The 20,407-nt window shown below is 39.9% G+C and overlaps 1 protein-coding gene across 2 annotated transcripts; it reads right to left on the minus strand.

Annotated features, from left to right (window-relative positions):
• Positions 1–11: 11 nt before the first annotated feature.
• On the minus strand, positions 12–15,027 carry hps3 (HPS3 biogenesis of lysosomal organelles complex 2 subunit 1). 2 transcript variants are annotated; one of them, XM_044044575.1, is made up of 25 exons: positions 14,956–15,027; positions 13,528–13,685; positions 13,335–13,406; positions 11,962–12,055; positions 11,405–11,478; positions 10,692–10,904; positions 10,516–10,585; positions 10,290–10,378; positions 10,038–10,155; positions 9,666–9,816; positions 9,500–9,582; positions 9,247–9,421; positions 8,448–8,529; positions 8,110–8,267; positions 7,595–7,696; positions 6,026–6,134; positions 4,999–5,255; positions 4,171–4,348; positions 3,832–4,065; positions 3,214–3,411; positions 2,875–3,078; positions 2,229–2,333; positions 1,545–1,751; positions 1,341–1,428; positions 12–265 (listed from the first exon to the last, which is right to left on the minus strand). In XM_044044575.1, the coding sequence occupies exons 2-25, from the start codon at positions 13,576–13,578 to the stop codon at positions 138–140; spliced, it is 3,240 nt and encodes a 1,079-aa protein (XP_043900510.1). In that variant the 5' UTR covers positions 13,579–13,685; positions 14,956–15,027; the 3' UTR covers positions 12–137. The 2 variants fall into 2 exon arrangements, with proteins under 2 accessions (XP_043900510.1, XP_043900511.1); XM_044044576.1 differs by lacking the exon at positions 7,595–7,696.
• Positions 15,028–20,407: the final 5,380 nt, after the last annotated feature.

Here is a 20,407-nt window from a genome sequence, read left to right on the forward strand (position 1 = left end):
ATTTTGGGCTGGTCCTCACATCTTCAAAGGTTAGGCATTGAGTTGTGATAGTTAAGGTTAGGGAGAGGGGCCAGGGAATGGGCATTATTGTGTCTCTGAGTGTCCTTCAAAGGCTGCTGTACGTGTGTGTGTGTCTCTCAGGCCAACAAGTGTCTCTGAGTACATGTCAACAAGTGAGGCAGGAAGTACGACGCCGTGCCATCGTCTGGTATGAGTTCCAGGAACTGTGCAGGGCTCGTCTCCGTGGCGACCACCACCAGCGTCTCTGTTGGCATGTAAACCATAAACAGGTTCCAGAATATCATTGCTGCTTACCATTATTATTATTTTGCATTTCCTCTAGTAAATCAGATGACTACACATTTCAATTCAAAGACGTATTTATTACTTACATTATTTGTGTTAATCTTATACTTGTATACCGTTCTTAACAAATATATTAAACCACCACCCAAAGCCACAGCTGCCCTAAATTAACAGCATTGGTAATTATCAAAATCATGTTTTTATGTTTCTGAAATGGTTAATACACCAGTATGTAGACGTTCTTTATCCAAAATGATATTTATAATGATAAAATACAATTATTATTGTTATCCATGAATTTTCAAATGTACTGTTTTGTAAATGGGGTGAATTTCTCGTTTTTATTACAGGTGGTCACAACCTTATATTAACTTGAAAATGTCTGTTTTTGGTATTTTTGCATTACTTTTGCATCATAAATAACTTTCATTTTGAAATCCCATCACAAATATTGTGAACACAATATCACAATGGAATATCAGGATTTACTTTTATCTTATATCGCACACACTGATGGAACATTTTTTTTCCTCCTGACCACACTAGATGCTCAGGGACTCTTTGGATGTTGTATGTTTCCAGCTGATCAGTTGTATTTTGGCCAGCGTTGTAAAAGAAATGAGGAAAATCCTTAATAACTCATAAATGTTACATGTTTAACACACATACACATCTCTGTTTTTTGTGGATTTTACCATTAAATGTGATGAATTCTACTAAAATTCTACTTTAAAAACACATGCATTGCATGTTTTGAACTGTGAACCCCCGGAAGCAGCTAATAGCTGAAAAGACCTGTTTGTTCAGTAACACTGCCCCCTACAGGCTTGTACAATAGTCACTGTATTAACAACACAAAATGTGCTAGAATTAAAGAATAATTTGACCATGTGTAATAAAAACCTCAACACAAGTGTTTACTGCCCTGATTGTAGTTTTTAGTGGTTAAAAAGCTCAATTGTCAGTCATTATAAATAATGTAAAGTCAAGCTGAAATAAAGGCGTCTGAATAGATTTGAGGGACTGGACTTTACCTTTGAGAGCAGCCAGTAGGATGCTGTTTTCTCCAGCAGCTCTTGTTCTGTCACAAAGCTCCGGGAGAAGCTTCTGCCACCACAGCCCCTGCAAAAAATAAGACACTGCAGTGAGACACGACGGAAACTTCCAGAGAAACTGCTCATGAACTTAAAAATGAACCAAACTGTGATACGGAACTAGAGCAGAGTAAGTTTAGACACCATGTTTTTGTCTTGTAAATGGTGATTGGCGTAGGCTATGATGGCCTGAGGGCATCTGTCCAGCAACTTCTCAATGCTGATGTCATACTGCCCCCTTCTGGTGGTGCAGAGGAGGTGCAGGCTGAAGCCCCATAAGGTTCCCTCTGACAAACGCTCCAGCAAAGGTTGGACGGAGCCAATGGACAAAGAAGGACCACACAGGAGAGACTGTAGGCACAGAGAGGAATATAAATGATTATCAAATTCTTTTTTGTTTTGATCCCAAAAACACATCCCAACTCCATTTCACCAAATTCTGAAGGAAAGTTAAAAAAAAAATCAGTTCGATCAATTCATATATTTTTTTTTTTTTAAGTTTTAAATCAGCCGACTGCCACTTAATTGTACTCAAGGTTAAATGATGGTTCAAACGAGGTTTATGTGTCATATTGATTGATATCCTTGGCCTGAGACTCTTATTACAAAACAACAACTAAAGACATTCATGTACACTGAAGACTACTACCCTGCTGCTGTTGATGTCACTGTTAAATATGGGCTAAAAAAAACTTAGGAGTTATGTTTGTTCATCTATACAGTTGTATTGTTGTGATCTATGTGTTATTTATGTGAATATGCATTCTGTTTAATGTTGATGATAGAGACTTTGTGAGGGAGCGTGAGTTATTTCATGGTCAAAAGTACCTGTAGTTTGTATAGCTCCTCCTGGTGTTGGCAGCTGGTAGTGTGAGCTGGACAGAGAACAATGAGCCACGGGTAGAGAGCTCCGTAATGGGAGCACGAGTTGATCTGGAGCACAAACAAAGGTGGAGGAGGAGACCGATACCAATGAGAACTCATTTATGAACCAACGACCACAGCCATCTCTTTTCTTTCTTTTTTTTTTAAATCAACCAGACACATTTTACATTAACAGAATAACTATAATTAATAAAAATTCATCTAGAGAACAGTGACCATGTATACTGCATAACATACAGTGATTATGGCACTTTCCAGTTGCTGTCAAAAATCAGAATTGGTTTGTTTTCGCGAGTTTCAAATGGAATGTCTCCTCAACTCGGATTTCCAAAGATTTCAAATCACAAACTGTGACATTTGAGTCCAAAAAACTCTCCCCTACATTTACTCTTAAATGCACTCCTGTCTTATTTTTTTTGCTCATTGAGACAGTAGAACTGTTAAAGTTTTATCCATGCACATGTTACACTGTTTTTTCCCCGACTTTCCAAGTTTGGACTTCCAACGTAAATGGAACGGACCATAACACATTTGTTTTGGCAGGTAACCACATATTTAAGAGATGAAATAAAATAAAAAATAAACGTACCAGGTCGTCAGTGCTCTTCAGGGACCTGCGTCTCTGAGATGTGCAAGGAAAGCTGGAGCCTGACTCAGAGTTTGTGCCCACGAGTCGATCGATGTAAACAGAAGCCAGCCGGAACAAAAGCTCCTGGATGACAGTTTCTTGTGAAGAAGCCATGAGCATCGCCTCCCAGAAATCCACCTGCAAGCAGTTCTCACAGCCCAGCTCCTACACACACACACCCACACACACACACAGAAAAACATCATGTTTTTACTGACGCTCTCCTTTCAGAGCTTATGCAGCTGATTAAAATGAAAAAGAAAAAAAATCAATGACATACACAAACACAAACACACACACCTTGAATATGTGATCAGCCTGTTCCAGCTGAACTTTGTTGTTCTCGTGAAGAGCCACCATGCCGGCAACCAGCAGGCCCGGCTGGGACTTTGCCAGCTGGCGACTCAGTGCTGTGGGATGCACGTGTGTGCGCGGGGCTCCGCCTCCACCGTGAAGCAACAGCCGTGGCTCCTCAATGAAACCGTACACCAGCAGCATCTGAGGAAACAAAAACATGCAGTGTGTAGCTCTCTATTTACATGTTAATTTGGAGAAAAGGTGTAAAAAAAACATTTTCAAAGACTGTATTATATCACTGGCAAAACCAAAAAGTTATTATTTTTCTATGAAATATATATACATATACATATATATATATAAGATGATTCAGTGAACAATGATCCATTTCTTATTAAATGCTGTTTAATGCAAACAGGAGAAACATCACTGATGTGACGTTGTATAAATACAGGCCAAACACCTTCTTTAAATGCTTATCATTTGCATTTAAATAATATTTGATATAATCATTTATTAATAAATGGGCCAAATATAGGTTTCAAAGAAAGTACTTGTTAATCTACTGTAGCTAAAGGTCACTGAATGCCACTGCGGTCTGACAGCCAGTTTCTAACTCACCTCAGCATGCCTCTCCATCAGTTGTGTGTACTGTGGCAGGTCGTTGAGACGCTGCACCATGGTTGCCATGGCGATGGTCAAAGGCACAGACACGCCAGCCGTGTCCTCCAGGTGTTGTAAGATTCTGAGCGTGCGGGCAGGACTGACGTTAATCATGGACGGGCTGGCACATACACTGAGGAGCTCCGACGGACTCGATCGGCTGAAAATGTCGATGACCTCATCCGCTGATTCCTGCACAAGAGAAGTTTTTTGCCTTTTACTTTTAGCTCATTTTTTCTGCAATCGTTCTACAATCGTTACAATCGAGTTGCTAGCGACTACATGACAATCATGTACCTGACTGAGCTTCTGCTCCGTTTCCTCTAACAGGTAATGCTTCAGGTAAAACAGGAAGCCAAGGCCATAGGAGTGAGGGCTGCTGGGAAGTGGGCGGTTCCTCACTATGACCTCTGTGACTGACAGACCAGACATCCTGTAGTACGGTAAAGCCAGGTGACAGACCTTCTGACTCGCCCTTAAAAATGTAGAGAGAAAAAAAACACATTTATGAGAAGAAGGGGATGCAACGATGCATCGATTTATTACTTCAGTAATTGCCAACTATATTGGTAAATGATGAACAATTTGAGTGTTTTCTTCTTTTAAATAAAACCAAGTTCATTGATTTAATCTTCTTATATGTGAATATTAGACTGAACATCTTCGGTTTGCGGGCAAAAAACAATATTTGAGGTTCAGGAAGAGACAAATAAACCTTTATTAATCAAATTTTCTGACATTTTATGGACAAAAATCAATTAATCATAATAATAATAATCAACTGATAAATCAATAATCATTAGTTGCAGAATGAATGAAAAGTGAAGAGAGGGACAAATAAGGTAAAACAAGGTGATTTAAAGTGATTTCATTTGGGTTATGCATGAAAGTTAAAAATAAGGGGTTTTCTTTTAAGGGGTTTTATGGAACCTGACTTTATATTTAAGGGTAAAGCTTTACCCTTGTGTGTTTTAGTATAGGCCTGTGTGAAGGTGTATGTGCTGTGACTTTTTCCCTGCTCCTCAATTTTATAGATTTAAAAAGATTAGACTATTATTTGTAAAACAAGAAAACAGAAAAGAAAGAAAAGGAAAGAAAACCTGCGTCATTTCGCTGTACACGTACCTGCTGAAACAGTCTCCCAGTTGTGCACAGTTCTGCCTGAGTGCCTCCTCCAGCTGCTGTCTGTGTGTCTGGACAGCTGTCTGACCCTCGTCCTGTCTGTATGCGTCTTCCTGCAGAGACGACGTGCCGTCGTCGTTCTGTTGCTGACCTGGTGTTTGCAGTAAGGCGGCGCGGAGGAGGAGGTGCGCTTCGCTGAGGAGGTGTTGAAGGCTTTGGGCCTGCGGGTTGGTTTCTGCATACTGTCGACTGTATTCCACCTGAAACATAGAGACACAGGAGATTCTTTGGCCCCATTTGTACCTGGTCTTCACATCCATCCTGAGTGATACAATCACAGGTGGTAACATTTTTGAGCTGTGTCCTCAGGACAGATTAGAGCATAGTTCACTACCTTTTTACACTTTTCAGTGACTGCACATTGATTTACTTGTAGCCACCACTGCAATAGTAAAATAGTAAAACACCCTGACATGAAATGATGGCTCAAATCAAACCAATTATGTACACATAACACACAGATGACGTCTTAAAGGAATACAACACCAATTTGCATTTAGCCTTATATTATTACTAGATTACTAGAATAGGGGTAGTATTTTTTAATAATTGTGCTTCCCAACCTCAGTTTTCCCTGAGTCAAACAACATCTTCATTCTTTTTTTTTGTTACGTGCCCACCAGTGACACCTCGTCCAAGCCTTGGTCCGAGGCTTGAAACTGCAACGCTAACGGCACACTTTTTAGACCCACTCGTAGGGGGACGGGACCTCAATCCAAGAATGTAAACAGTGTCTTTGCTAACAGTTACTAACAGGAGCATTCTTATAGCCTCTTTATATACTGTAGGTTTAAACATAGTAATGGAAAAAAGCAAGTGTTCTAAGGGTTAATTAGGATGGTGCCTTCTCCTTGCCCAGAGACAAACTGATTCTTAAATCACTTTAAATTCTACCAAGGTTCATCCTCATCAGTCATTGGATCACATTTTTATTTTCTTCAATATAGTACAAAAAAAATGGACGTGTTACCATCTCTTTATAAAGAGTGAGGGGTGAGACGGTGTCGACCACGTACAGGTTCCACCCATTCCCTGCCGGGCTGGTTTCTTTGGGAGAAGAGATCGTCCACCTCCTGCCTCTGAGAGAAGTCACAAGACAAATACAGTCATTCCAAAATGAGGAATTCATTACATCATGTGAGCCTGATTCCACAGAGGGAATGTTAGCATCAAACATGTTTAGACAGCGCAGGTTAGAGGTCAATGAGCTCAGCCTGTGTTTCTACACCTATCTGCAGTAAAGATAGGTGTTTCTTTCCTGGTACAGAAAGCGTTTTTAAAGTGTAAATGGCTGTGTTGTTACTGCACACGGGCACACAACATATACACACATGATTAATAAAGTACAACAGGTTTCCATAAACCGAGATGAAAAATGATTCATTCTGATGTCATTTGTCATGAGACTGCAGAACTACTGTGATGTCACCTAACGCAGTAGAGAAAGGAGAACCGTCCAGGGTTTAAGTGACTTTGAAAATGGCAGGGTTCTTGGTGCCAGACTGACTGGTCTAACTATTTCAGAAACTGCTGATCTACTGGGATTTTCACATGTAAGCATATGTAGGGTTTGCAGAGGATGGTCCAAAATGAGAAAATGTCCAGTTGTTGTCTCCAGAGGAGAGTAACCACTTATAACCAAGGAGGACCATCTCTGTACAGCAGCATATAACCTCACCAGGAGCCATTCTTGCCATTTTATTAGGTGTCCTGTTTAACTATTTAAAGACAAAGTGTTTTTACTTCTAAAAAAACCCAAAAAAACATAAAAAATAAAAATATCTAAATAAACATGTGTGTATATGCAAGAAACCAGGCCAGGAGCCAGTTTCTTAAAGCTGGGAGAACTCACCTGAGTAAAATTCAGCTCCTTTTCATTTCAGTTCAAACATGATTAGTTTGTGAGCAAATCACACACACACACACTGTGGGCAGTTAGAAATGTTAGGGTGGACTCAGCACAGTTTTGGGACTAGAACGTGAAGTGTTGTCACTTTTAAAGTAAGCTGCAAAGTCAGAGAACATGAATTCAAACAGAAAAACTTTTCAACTGCAAAGACTTTATCAAAATTGTACATACGATGGGTGCTTCATTTAGTTTGATGCAAACCCTTTGGCCCTTTAGCCTTTTCCTTTTGTTACTATGCAATGAAATGTTGCAGCGTTTTGAGTGTATGTGATTCTAACAAAAATGTTCTAAAGTGTCTCTAAAAATAGAGGAGTGCATTGTAGAATTAAACTGACCCTGAAATGTAAAACCTGAAATGTCTTCCCACAAAATTTGTCATGGAGCAAAACTCCCAGGATAATAACCACTATCAGATTGCAGCCGGCAATTTTGGTTCCAGTGGCAGATGCAAAAAAAAAAACAAATCAGCTTTTGTTCCGTGGCTTTTGTTCTCTGGCATCAAAATTTGAAACCTAATCCGGGGATTAGCCTTGTGATCTCATCTAATCTAATTTGAGCAATTCCTGTTGTTGCAGCTTGACCAAAAGAGACAACAGAGGCAGGAAGGGGTGGGGAGTGGGTTTGTCTTACAGGAAGGGGCGTGACAGGAGGCTCTCCAGAGCCGGTGTGGTGGCGGGGTCGATTCCCACCGCTAGGAATATACCAGTCAGCATGGTGGGTTCTTTCAACTCGCTAAAATGCACAATAACATCACGCTCAGGTTTGTAAATGTTTATATGCCCACTCTCACACACACGCACATAAACTTGTTCTTATATCTTAGTGAGGACACCTCATAGACATAATGCATTCCCTAACTCCTTACCGTAACCTTAACCATCACAACCAATACCTAACCCAATTCTAACCCTAAAACCAGGTCTTAACCCAGAAAAAGCACACAATATGTCCACACAAAGATAGGTTTTATGTTTTTTGGACCTCACAAATAAATTGCTGAGAATGCTGAAAAATCCCTCTGAAATGTTTTGGTACTCTCTGATGATGAATGATGACGATGACGCTGAGAGGTTTATCATCAATGCAAGACCACAGTCATATTTGTGTGTTCATGATTGAGTGTCGTTTTAGGGTGTGTGACTCACAGACTCCTGCGCTGTGTGCTGCGCTCGGCCTCCTCTCGTGGCTCGGTGTCGACCGTAGACAGCAGGACAACATGGCGGCCGTAGACGCACACCGAGCGCAGGCCGATAAACAGCTGCATCCTGAGCGCACACACCTGCAGGCTGTTGGGTGGACAAGCCTTCAAATAACACACAGAAACAACATAGAAAACATGATTATTTTAGAAATATGAAGACTACACACGTTATATGATACTACAACTATGGCAACTGCTTTAACAAGAGCAACTTCAGCTAAAACAGGCTCCAGAGCAGGGCCTGTTTTGACTAGAAGTACTAGTCAAGAGTGAGGCCTTTACCTTCATGGTGGTATCAATGTACGGGTCTTCAGTCCTGGCCGCTACTGCTGCACAGCGCACTGTGAAACACTGCAACGCATTCCTACCACAAACATACAGAAATCAAAATACACCCAATATTTCACCCATCAATCTTCACACTAAAGAAAAAAAGGAGCAGGGATCATCAAAAAGCTCAAAAAGTAGACAGATCATATCAAACTGTAACCGCTTACATATATATAAATTTGACTGGTATTAAGACAACGATCATCTGCTGTTAGATATTAACATGATTTCTTGAGTTTTGTTGGAACATCTACACTTTAAAATGTTAAGAGAAAAAAGCAACTCAATTTTCATATCCATCTTCATTTAATAAATTCATTATTGATTCATCAAATCAGACGCTTTGGTGTCGGGATTGTTGAAGGACAGTTTAGCTTGTTTGTGTCCTCAACTCTCTCCTCATACAACATAACATCACTGTTGTCATCTTGATGGGCAAAGAGGGTATGGATGCAGGTCGAGATGCACTCACAGCACCCTCTGCTGGACAACTATGTCATTACTTTTAATTACATTACATTTTGACTCAAATTGGTTTTTAAGGTTCAAATTTGGACTCAAAGGTCAAAATTTTGCAGGTTTTCAGCATTTATTCTATGAAAAGAAAATAAAACCAATATCAATTCAAACTGAATCGGAAAATGAATCAAATTAGAACCCTGTGAATTGGAACCGAATCAACTAAGGATATGAGTTGGTATAAACCCATAGTGTTTACAGGTTTCAATATCAGATCAGACTGCAGACGTACTTTGTTATGACATGCAGCAGGTGGTCGCTCAGCACCGCCTCCTGCACCCTCTCTGGATACTGATAGGCCGAGAGCAGCTCCACTCCACTTTTCAGACTGTACAGGTATCCGGCATTGGGGAGGGAGAAGAAACAGAACAAACATGCTGGTTCTTCCGTGGACACGGACTGGTTACCTGGAGAGGGAGTTACAGGGAGTTACAGTCATAATATAAAACATATGATGGATAACTGCATGTGCATGTCGCACTCACTGGTGAAAAGTGGGTAAAGCTGCAGGGAGTGGAGCTGCGTCTCCTCCACACTGCAGCCTTGGAAGAACTCGGGAGTAAACCGCCTGCAGGAGGGGAAAGACACAGTTAAAATGTGACCTCAATAGGAGAAATATCTAAAGGCCAAACTCAAAAAAAACACACAGACCTGAAAAGAACATATGACAGCGTGTATTGTCCTTTGTCTTCCAGTCCCGTCTTTTCGATGGTGACAGAAATGTCACAGTTTCGAGCTTGATCACCAAGCAACTCCTGCTGCCTCGGTATGAGCAGAAGGTCAGCTTGGTCTTCTAGATAATCTGGTGCACAGACAAATATATGCAGAGACACATACTACATATGATTATCTCAAAGGGTCCACCATGCCAAAAGGGGGATACAGCGACTCAGCGAAGAAAATCATGAAAAGATCTTGAACATTATTTTCATTGTTTGTGTGTCTTGGCTCTAAGACCCAATTCCTATTTGTCAAGAGGGAGGATGAGTATATTAGCATGTTAATAGTATTGTCAGTTATTACCATCTTTACTGGTGTCCGATGATTCGTCCAGAGATGTAGGCTCAGAAGATGCATCCAGTTTTAGTACGAGCACCTCCAGCTCTGCCTGCACGGCTAAGTACCCTCCACATAGCGCCACCTGGAGGGTGCACAAAAGGTGCTACTGTTGACAACTTTTTGCTTTTAGTAAACATCTGTCATGGGGGTTATATACTCTGACAGCTGTGAAGCAGGCAACATCACAAAAAGAAATTAAGAAGAGGTGGAAATTACCTGTTTGGGTGTCATTTTTGTAATATGTAAAATTACTGAACGTTCAAAGTCCAGGACGGAAAGATTGTGGCTCGAACTTGATTGGTGACCTTTGGGCAGAAATCAAGGTGAGATCATATCAGTCACAGGAGGAATCCTTTCCTTTATTTTATTTTTAGAGGCCAAAAATGGAAAAAAACTCAACTCCAGGTTCTAAACATAACGAGTTATGTGTGACTCAAGTTACCTTGACTCTGACTGGCGCTCTGCTGACTGTTGGACCAGGATCCCTGAAGGTTCTGCTGGCATTGATTCTGCTGTCATTTTCCACAGAAAGACAATCTTAATATTACATCTTTCAACGGCAAAGGAAATACCATTTCCTTGTGTCTTAAAATAAAAGATTCACAACTGGATCCCTACCAGGCTCTGCTGGTTCTGTCTCCTCAAAGTAAAGAGAATCAGAGTGTTCTCACAGCCGACCAGCAGGTCTCCTGTCACAGAGCAACACGCCACAGCAATGGGACGCTCCGACAGAGGGATCTCAATGATCTCCATCTGCGCACCGCCCCGCACAGATGCGCCGCGCAGCAGGTGACCCAACAAGCGCACCCCAACGCGGGCTTTCTCTTCAGCCTTCATTTTGAAGAAATGCATGGAACAGAGAGGAATATAAACAGGTGCAGTAGACTGAAAATAAACTACAAAGCTACACAAACAGAGTATTCCCATACTGACCTGTTTGTGAGGTTTTCTTCATCATTTATTCATGTTGTTTGGGGATGGCGTAATGATGGGGATTTGGAAGGTCGCAACTCTTACAAAATAGGTTTTATTTGTGGATTAACAAAGCGTATGATATCAATCGCAGGGTGCCCTGATGACAATAACATGTCCTTTAAAGCTCTTATGGCTTTGCTTCAATTGCCAAAAATCAGTTCATGAAAATCATCTGTGTTTTTGTTTTTGTTTTTTTTAAAAAAGGTCAAAACTTATTTAAAGTTTACTGGTTACATGGGTTCAGTCAAAAATGTATTGAAAAGCCAAACTAAACCCAGTTTAAAGGTTGCAGTGGATATTTTGTTCTAATCCCTTGTTGACAGCGCAATAAAGTGATAAATATGATGCCCTTGTACCTGGTATCTCCAGTTAGTGTAGGCTCTCAGGTAGGTGGAGCTGTTCTTCTCCTCAATGGTCACCAGGTAGTCACCTGCGTGAGGAAGGAAGAGATAGTATGTTAAGTGTATAAAACTCTTTACTTAGATAATAGTATACGAATACATGTGTGGATGAAAACATTGTTTCTACTACAAGTAAAAGGCAGAGAAGAAATGTACAGAAAGGAAGATGGAGAATGTAAGTCTCACAGATGTTAATCGCGTTTATTCATTTTGTTCTTTTTGTTTGGTTCTGTTTTTCTTGGTTGGAGTATTTTTCTATTTTCCTTTATTGTATTGTCCATTTATTTTATTTTTATTTAGTTTGCAATTGTTAATGGTGAAGAATGGGGGTAGGACTTGACAAGCCTAGGCTTCTTGCTATCCCTTTTCGAACGAGTCAAATGGATACTCTATTGAAATTTTTATTATTCTTCTTATTTATTTTTTCTTCATTAGTTTATTAATTTTCATCTATTTTTAATCATTTGAAATAAAGATATCAATCAATCAATCAATCAATCAAATGTTGTTACCGATCTTGCTGTGCTGGATGCTCTTCACGGTGCCCATGGTGCCAAAGCGACAGATGAGTGGACAGCCTTCCTGCTCCAGATTATACGCATCCACCTATTTTCAGCACAACACACAAACAGTGTTATGATGGTGAATGGTCTGTATTCATATTAAAGCATTGACATCTCCACTTCAATCCCTTTACACTATTAATAATAATGGAATATTTTGTTGATAAAGTGCTTTTAATGATTGTATTGTACTGGTATTGACTTCCAGAGAGAGGGGGCAGCTATAGAGGAACCTCTGTCACCCCATGTCCAGTGTGGTGTTGAGAGAAGGTTGGCATCAGATGAATGGAAGCTTAATGGGTGGGTGTGGTCATGGAGCAGGTCAGTGAGGTAAGGCTTTGTGGCTCAGGTTAAACTGAACTCATTGCTGCATTAGGGGCAAGTGTAATCTGTAGGTGAGAAGGCATGCAGCAGAGTTGTGGATGTTCTGGAGGACTTTGAAGGATGTGCCACAGATGACGTCATTGCAGAAATCAATTCTGGATGTGATGAAGGCATGGATGAGGGTTTGAGCAGCATGGGAAGGAAAGTGATGGGTGGAGAGGTTTTTTTGGTGATGTGGTTGATGTGGTGTTCAAATGAGAGGTTGCTGTCATTTCACTCCAGTGTCAGCTGGGATTGGCACCATATGCCTCTTAACCCTCAAAGAATAACACTTCAAAAACTTTCACATCCATCCACACCCATACAGACACAACCGTCACAGCCAGTGCGGCGCGGTGTCTTGCCCGAGGGCACTTCAGTGTGTGGACTGTACGGGATTTAACCTTCGAGAAAATGACTTCCTCCTGAACTTACCCATAACATCTTGGTTGTCTTTCCTTTTTCCTTTTTTCAAATAAATGATCAGTGCTGTAACTCATCAAATATTACCATTATTGTATATATGTAGACAAATACCACACTTTGCTCTTAATGAACTAGATGTTTGGTCCATAAAATATTGAAAAATGTTGATCAGTGTTGCACAAACAAAAATGTGACGTTCTCAAATGTCTATAAACTAAAGTTATTCAATTTTTATGGTTTCTTTGTTAAATTGAGCAAAAAAATCCAACATTATTCAAATTTAAGAAGCTGAGAAATCAGAGAATCTGAAAAACCCTCACAATAATCTGTATGTTGCGTCTTTATGCCTTTGTCTTTTACTGTTGATGTCAGCCTTCATAAATGCACGAGTCAAACCTACTTATATGGCTTGTGTTTAGTCTATGCATGCATTAAACAATGCATAGCATCTAGCAGACAAATAATGTGATTGACGGTTGCTCCCGGGCGTTCTCAGACAGAAGAATCAATGGACTAAAACAGATGGCGGTAACCTTGCATCCTCCGGTAGCCACCACGAACAGGGCTCCTCCTCCACAACAGAACAATCCAGGCTCTTGCTCCACCTGAACCGCGAGAGACGGCAGAAAAAGAAGAACACTGCAGAATTATCAACCAAACAATGACAACAAAATAAAAAACACAAGTGTATTGCTTTGAAATAAGAACCAGGAAGGCTTAACTGACCTGCACTATCTGCTGTGAGGCAAACGGATGGCAGTTGTACACGTGCACCATGTTTGGTCTCCTTCTTGTTCACTTCAGCAGACGTAGGTGTAAATGTTCATTAGCCAGTTGATCTGGCGACAAATCCATGAACTCCTCCGTTTCATCCAGCAGGACAACTACCAAATCAAATGACAAAAAAAAGAAAAACAAAGTTTAAAAAAAGGATTTTATTGTGGTCCAGTGACGAAAATTAAAATGTCTTAGAAGAGAAGCGACATTTTATTATTGTTTTGGTGATATTGATATTGATATTTTACATGTAAGAGGCGTCCCAGTTCACATAATCTGAAAAAAAAGTATTTCACAAAAAAACTGAGCTTCTGCTCCACCTTTTGATTATGCAAAGGCAGTTTCCATCTCACAGAAGTTGTATTTACACCATAAATCAAGTTAGATCTTGTGTGTAGTTTTCAGAATAAATGTTTTGTTTCCATTTGGAATGTTTTTCTGTGTGTTGTATAATATTGTGATTTAATTCTGGTGATATATCAGGCATTCATTGTGTGTATGCCTAATATGTACATGCGAATGTAACAACTAGACAAGATCTTGTTTGTATTTTCAGAGGCTTGACCTTTGCTGTTTTCCCCATGTTGTCTCCATGGCTACTAGGGCTGCAAATAACAATTATTTTCACCATTGATTAATCTTTCGATTATTTCCTCGACTAACCGAGTACGTGTTTGGTTCATAAAGTGTCAGAAAATTTTGATCGGTGTTTACCAAACTCAAAAATGATGATGTTCTCAAAGGTCTTGTTTTGTCAACATACCTAAATCATTCAGTTTTAATGATTTCTGTGTTGTATGGCACAAAGAAACCAGAAAATATGAATATTCAAGAAGCTGAAAAGCTTGTTTTAAAACACTTAACTAATTAATTGATTATAAAAATACTGTAGTTGCCAATTCATTTAGTAATCGATTCATCGAATTATCGCTGCAATCCTAATGGCCTCACTATGATGTACTGGTAATTTCATTAAACAATGAACATTTTATGACCTAATCATTACATCCCCTGCATCCTGTTAGTCAAAAAATTGTGAAATATTCACCAAATTCAAGATTGAGAGACTTTAAAACCAAACTGTCAAAATGATGCACTAAATAAGATCAGCACGTGTGCAGCAAAAGGGTATATCTGTATAAAGTGAATGCTATTTTCTGCATCTCTGCACCAAGCAGAGTTTCACTGATCGATATCACATGTCACACAGTCTTGTGAGCAGCAGCAGCAGCAGCAGCAGCTCCGGCGGTTTGTTTCCCTTCAGCTCACATTAACATGCTTCATTTTCGCTTTACTCGCGCCCTAATAATCACTAGCGAAGCGTCAAAGTTGTCACACACACTGAAGGTTATAATATAAACGAAACAGCTTCTTTACCGTCGCTGTCGCTGCTCTTCCTCCTCCACTTTTCCGCTACTGCACTTTTATCGATTTCACGCCGCCACACAGGAAGTGCAACACAACAACAGAGTGCCCGCCTCCTCCGGATTCTGATTGGCTCGTGCCCCTGCTTGTTTTGATTAAAAAAAATAAAGGGCGGATCTTCCTCTGTTATGACGTTTATATTCTGTTTGAATGATGTGTTTTTTCTCGTTATTTTAATCAAGGTTAATTTAAATTTCCAAGATTATTTGTATCCGCTTAAGTCTAAATGTGTGCCCTTCATTTCAAAGTTGAAGACAATGTCTTGTGTGAGCTTTATAGCCTCAATCACAATAAATGTCCTGTTATTGAACACAAAGCCTTAAGATTTGATTTATTTGACGTCACAAAAATATATAAACAGTATGGCACTGTAACTTTACATCCAGTTGCTGCAGTAACTTAGACTAACCACAAGGGAGCAGAAGCTGAAAGAGAGAGAAACGGTCCTGCATTCGAGACAGCATGAACAACATAACGTCTTTGCAAATTAGAGAGTTTGAAAGTAAAGAGGGGAAATATATTGGAAAACACGCACACTAAAATATGTCAGAGCATTTGAATACTGCTTGATTCATGGCCATTATTCTATATGGAGTCACCTCTGGTGCAGGTTTTGTTCCCAGGAACTTGGTGTGGAAGTGATTTTACTCTTTACACGTATTTTATTGGTAAGTCATCATCCATTAATCCATCTGCCATTTTCACAGCAGACATGTTGACGCTTCAGGAGATACTGATAAAGTCATGACAGTGTAGTGAGCCAACTAAATGCAACTCAGCCATTATTATGGTTCAATTACTCCTGTGATTTTTTTTTTTTTAAGATTTTTTTTATACTACTACTGTATGAAAAGGAACCACAGTGGCGATCTCCAACTAATTGCACTACTTATGTTATATGTACCATGATTTATTTAGATATTCATACTTGAGATTGACGCAGAGCAGGTTCTCTCTCCCGCTCTCTCTCACTCTCGCTCTCCCTCCCTCTCTCCTGGTGCTGACAGGTACTCTGGGCTTGTATCCTCCTGCAGAGCTCAGCTGAGGTGTCGACAGCAGAGCTGAACTTAATAATATGTCATTCGCAGAGTGAGACGGTGGTGCAGTACCAGCAGGACTTGCCTAGAAGAGGAGAAGAGAAGAGGAGAAGAGGAAAACCCACTATAATCAACTCTACCTTTTATCCACAGCTAATGTGCATACAGTGTGTGTGCACCAGTCACACTGCAACCCACCAAGGTAAATATGACATGCTTACTACAATAATGATGGAAAATGCAGGCAATGTAGTTCTTCTGTGATTCATTTCCATGTCATTCTCATATTTGAACATCATTTTGCAGCCAATTTAAAATCAGACAGAGAAAAAAAGTTGAAATTAAACTAAAACTAAAGTGACCTCATGGGAATATGTTGCACAGATTATTCCAACATCTTTGTTTTTCAAGTAGAAGTTAACATGTAATCGGTTAATTGGGCAAACGTTTGCAGTTGTTGCTGAAATGAATTGGCGAAGAAACGTGAAGTTTATTTATGGGTTTCAGCCAAAAGTTAGTTCATTTGGCAACACTGACGTGTTTAATATGTAGTTAATACATCATTTCATTAATAAATGTTTACGTAAGTTAATGCATCATTTGAACTCTTTCATTTTATACTGTATACCAGTCATCTCCGAGTCCTGCTTGACATAATTCGGCATGGCATTACAGGACAAGCAGTTATTGTTTTATTATTGTATTATTAAGTGATAAGCGGGAGAAAATGAGTACCCCACTTTGTTTAAGAGAGCTGACAGAAAAATACAGTGTGTGCAAGTCATGCAGCTCCTCTGAGGAATGTCTTTACTCAGAGCTGAGTCATGCAAATTATACCTCCCTTGTCTCTCTCTCATCTTCTATCTTGAATCTGTTGTCGTCAAACCACAATTATATATATGTATATATTGTTTTGTCTCAAAGTCATTGAAGAAATGTTTTTTTATAGAATTTACAACAACAGTAGAGGAAATCACTACACGTTACTTAGGCATTGATAGGGTTACAAACAATGGAAAAACTCAGTTTCATTGCAATGCGCACACTTAACACCCACCTGCATGATTTTAAGGCAAATAAATGGGTTATATTTCATTGGAGTAATTAGTGGTTGATGAGTAGGGCAGTAAATGGAAATATTGGCTCCAAACTCCTGAAAACATTTTTGGAGATTGTGACAGGAGCGTGGATAAATGACAAAAACAGTTTTAGAAGGAAATAAATCTTGTGACTTTCTTATGTACTTCTTATAATACATTGTGCACATAATTATTTTATATTCTTTAAAATAAATGTGCAGCTTTTGTATGGTTAAGTTAAGTTAAGCTACACTTCCATACAAATATAGAAATACTGCACAAGATACAGTGGAAAAATTTGAGACGTCTTTAAATTATTTACATACCCAATGAAGCAGGGGTCCATTCTTTTTTTTCTTTTTTCTATGAAATGCATCCTGTCTGGAGGCAAAGATCCAAACCAAAAATGAAAAGTGTGGTGCAGTGTGATAATGGCTGCTCTGCCTGCTGCACAGAACCACCAGTGCAAGTCATCTAACATTTCACACAAATGAGATGTTTGCTGCTGCTGCCTGATACTTTGCTGCATGCCCGGCCATGCTTGACTTGCACCTGTCTGTATGTGTCTGAGAGAAGTGTCATAAAGTTGACAATTTCAGGTTTAACTTACACAATAGCATGCACAATATACGTATCGCCATAAGATCAATGCGCCATGTAAAACTGCAGAATTTGTTTATTCACGAGAGTCACATTATCATCGCAGTATTCAATGATATCTCATATGGCTTGTTTTTGCCTGAATGCCGCGCAATCCTATCTCCCACTTGTGAAAAGAGATGCATAAACATGCAGACGATGAGTTTGGAGAGACAATGGTAAGCGATAGTGCAGTGATATCTAAGACTGTGGAAGAATATGAGCAGCGAGGAAGAGTGGATTGACAGTGAAAGGAGGGCAAATGTGTGAAGAAGTTGTTTCAAGAGGAGGGTCGAAGGCAAATTTGTCACAGTTATTCACATGGTCTCATCTGATCTTCACTAAAATATGCTCCCGTGACATTTCAGCTGCTTCTGCAGTTAATGTAACCTGCAGGTGAACACACTCAGGCAGCTTCAGACATGTTCTGAAGGCGAGCACACAGCCACACGGAGGGGAAAAGTATATTCCACCTCTGTCAAGTGTTTATTTTCACACCTCTGGAATAGTTCAGCAGGGGTCACGGAACATCTCATAATAATCTGTGATCGTCCTGACTTGGTCTTAATGCTCAGGTCAAGTTTTGAGTCTGATTTTTTACAATTTCCTTGCTTTAATATTGTTCAGATATTGATAATATGCTATAAACTGTTCACATTGTGGTTGAGACCCAATCAGTTTTATGTCAGTGTTGGCATCAGCACCAACCTAGTATACTAGATCAGTGCATTTCAATGACAGACCACATGCCCTTAATAGAAATAATCAAAAGATGATATAGTCTTCAACCTATTAGTTTGAACCATAGATTGTGAATGAGGATCAATGACTTTTCTCCACTCCTGCAACTGTAGAACCATAAAACCAAAATACCTGAAATATGGGTGGTACCATGTTGCAATGGTGATAAAATTTGGAGCCAGAAACTGAGTGGAGCAATTGTATGAAGGTCCCACAGTTACACCGCCCAACCAATCCCGAGTCGTAATCAGTCATTACTTTTCACCTTATTTTACACTATAAAATAACCATTAGCCACCAGCCAGACGTACAGGATTTAGCTTTACTTTTTTACATTTTGAAATCAAAAGTCAATGGTTTAAACATATTTGTCCTCATGCAAGAGGCTTGTGCATACATGTCATCTCTTCTATTGTATCATGTACAATACAGTTTAAGAATGACTGTTCGCACCTGTGTCTCCTCCTGTGACCACATGAGATCAGATCTGGTTTCCCCACACCAAGCCATGTCTGTCCCCTAGAACAAAACTATGTTTGTATGTTTATTGTGATTGTGAGAAAAGGTGCAACAACTGAGTGAAACAAAGCACTACTCACATTGCTGTAACATGAAACTAGAATTTAATCATCAGAAAAATGAAATCATATGGCAATCAGTGTTAATATGGCCTTGATGGCCACAAATAAATTAAAATGAGTGTAAAAAAAAACTACTGAGGCGATTTCTAATGTGTCCTGAGGATGGACTGTGTTCATGGAGCTCAGGGTTTGGACAGATGTGTCCTCAAAGCCACCTTTATATGTGGTTTCTGTGATCTGATCTCATCTGATGGATTGAGAGCATTCAGATCTGTACTTAGAGCAATTTGCACGTAATCGGATGAGGACGGATGTTGATACCAAGTTTTAAATGGACTGAATGGAGTCGCTAGTTAGGAACGGAGAATACACTGCTTGGACCCAAATGCACGAGACAGGAGGCACGATGAATGATTCAAGAGTCTTTGATTTCCTCTTGAGAAAACAGGCAAAATCAAAATCACTTCTTCATAGAAGGAGAAACTAAACTAGACTATACTTGACAAAATCAAAATTGCTTCTTCACAGAAGGAGAAACTAAACTAGACTAGACTTGGCACTTGAGCTTACAAACAAAAGGCAAAACAGGCTTGGACTCTGACGTGTTCTCTTGAAAGCATAAACGACACACTGGCAAATGACAAAGGAACTGGGGACACTATATAGGGAAGAGGGAATCAAGGGCAGGTGCGAGTGATTACTTAAGGATCACCAGGTGAAGTGCATGAGGGACACATAAGACCTGTCAAGACAACTGAAGAAATCAGGCAACAGGAAGACATGAACGTTTACCAAAATAAAAGGCGAAGTGAAAATCAAACCCACATCAAAAGTGACATGAGCTTAACGTGACTTTAAACCTAAACTAACACAGAAACTGAACTAAGCAAGACAAAAGCACTAATAGAGCTGGCGCCTCGTGACAGTCGCTTACTTCATTTCCAATCAACCTTCTCTGCCTTGTTGATTGGAGTTGCCTCGCATACTTGCTAACTTGGTGACGCTGTCTCACTTGTTCGTGCCGTGTGGCGTCCATCATTTGAAACAACCAAACCTTGTACTGCCTCCCTCAGTACCAAGAACTGGAATTGGCTTGGTGGTCACGCTGATGTTATTTTTGGAGCTTAATTCAATTGGTTGGATTGTGTCAGTCTAATGTGATTGTCAAAATGGATGCCCTTGGACTATAAAAGGCAGCTCGTACAGACATTAGAGAGTGACTGAGAAAAACAGAAGCTGTGCTCTAATGCCGTCTTCTCAGTGGAGGCTTTATTCTGGACCTTGTTGTTTGCCGTAGCGACTTCGGTATTTGGAGAGTATCCGTCAA

The sequence above is a fragment of the Solea senegalensis genome, linkage group LG14 (genome assembly GCF_019176455.1).
Source record: "Solea senegalensis isolate Sse05_10M linkage group LG14, IFAPA_SoseM_1, whole genome shotgun sequence".
NCBI lineage: Eukaryota > Metazoa > Chordata > Actinopteri > Pleuronectiformes > Soleidae > Solea > Solea senegalensis.

Excerpts from the sequence above, each read along its gene's own strand:
- hps3 (XM_044044575.1), bottom strand. The coding sequence starts at position 13,578 with ATGGTGCACGTGTACAACTGCCATCCGTTTGCCTCACAGCAGATAGTG. Across the intron at positions 10,905-11,404 it reads ACACTAACTGGAGATACCAG|GCTGAAGAGAAAGCCCGCGT; the intron begins GTACAAGGGCAT and ends TTCAAAATGAAG. Across the intron at positions 10,156-10,289 it reads CAAAAATGACACCCAAACAG|GTGGCGCTATGTGGAGGGTA; the intron begins GTAATTTCCACC and ends TGCACCCTCCAG.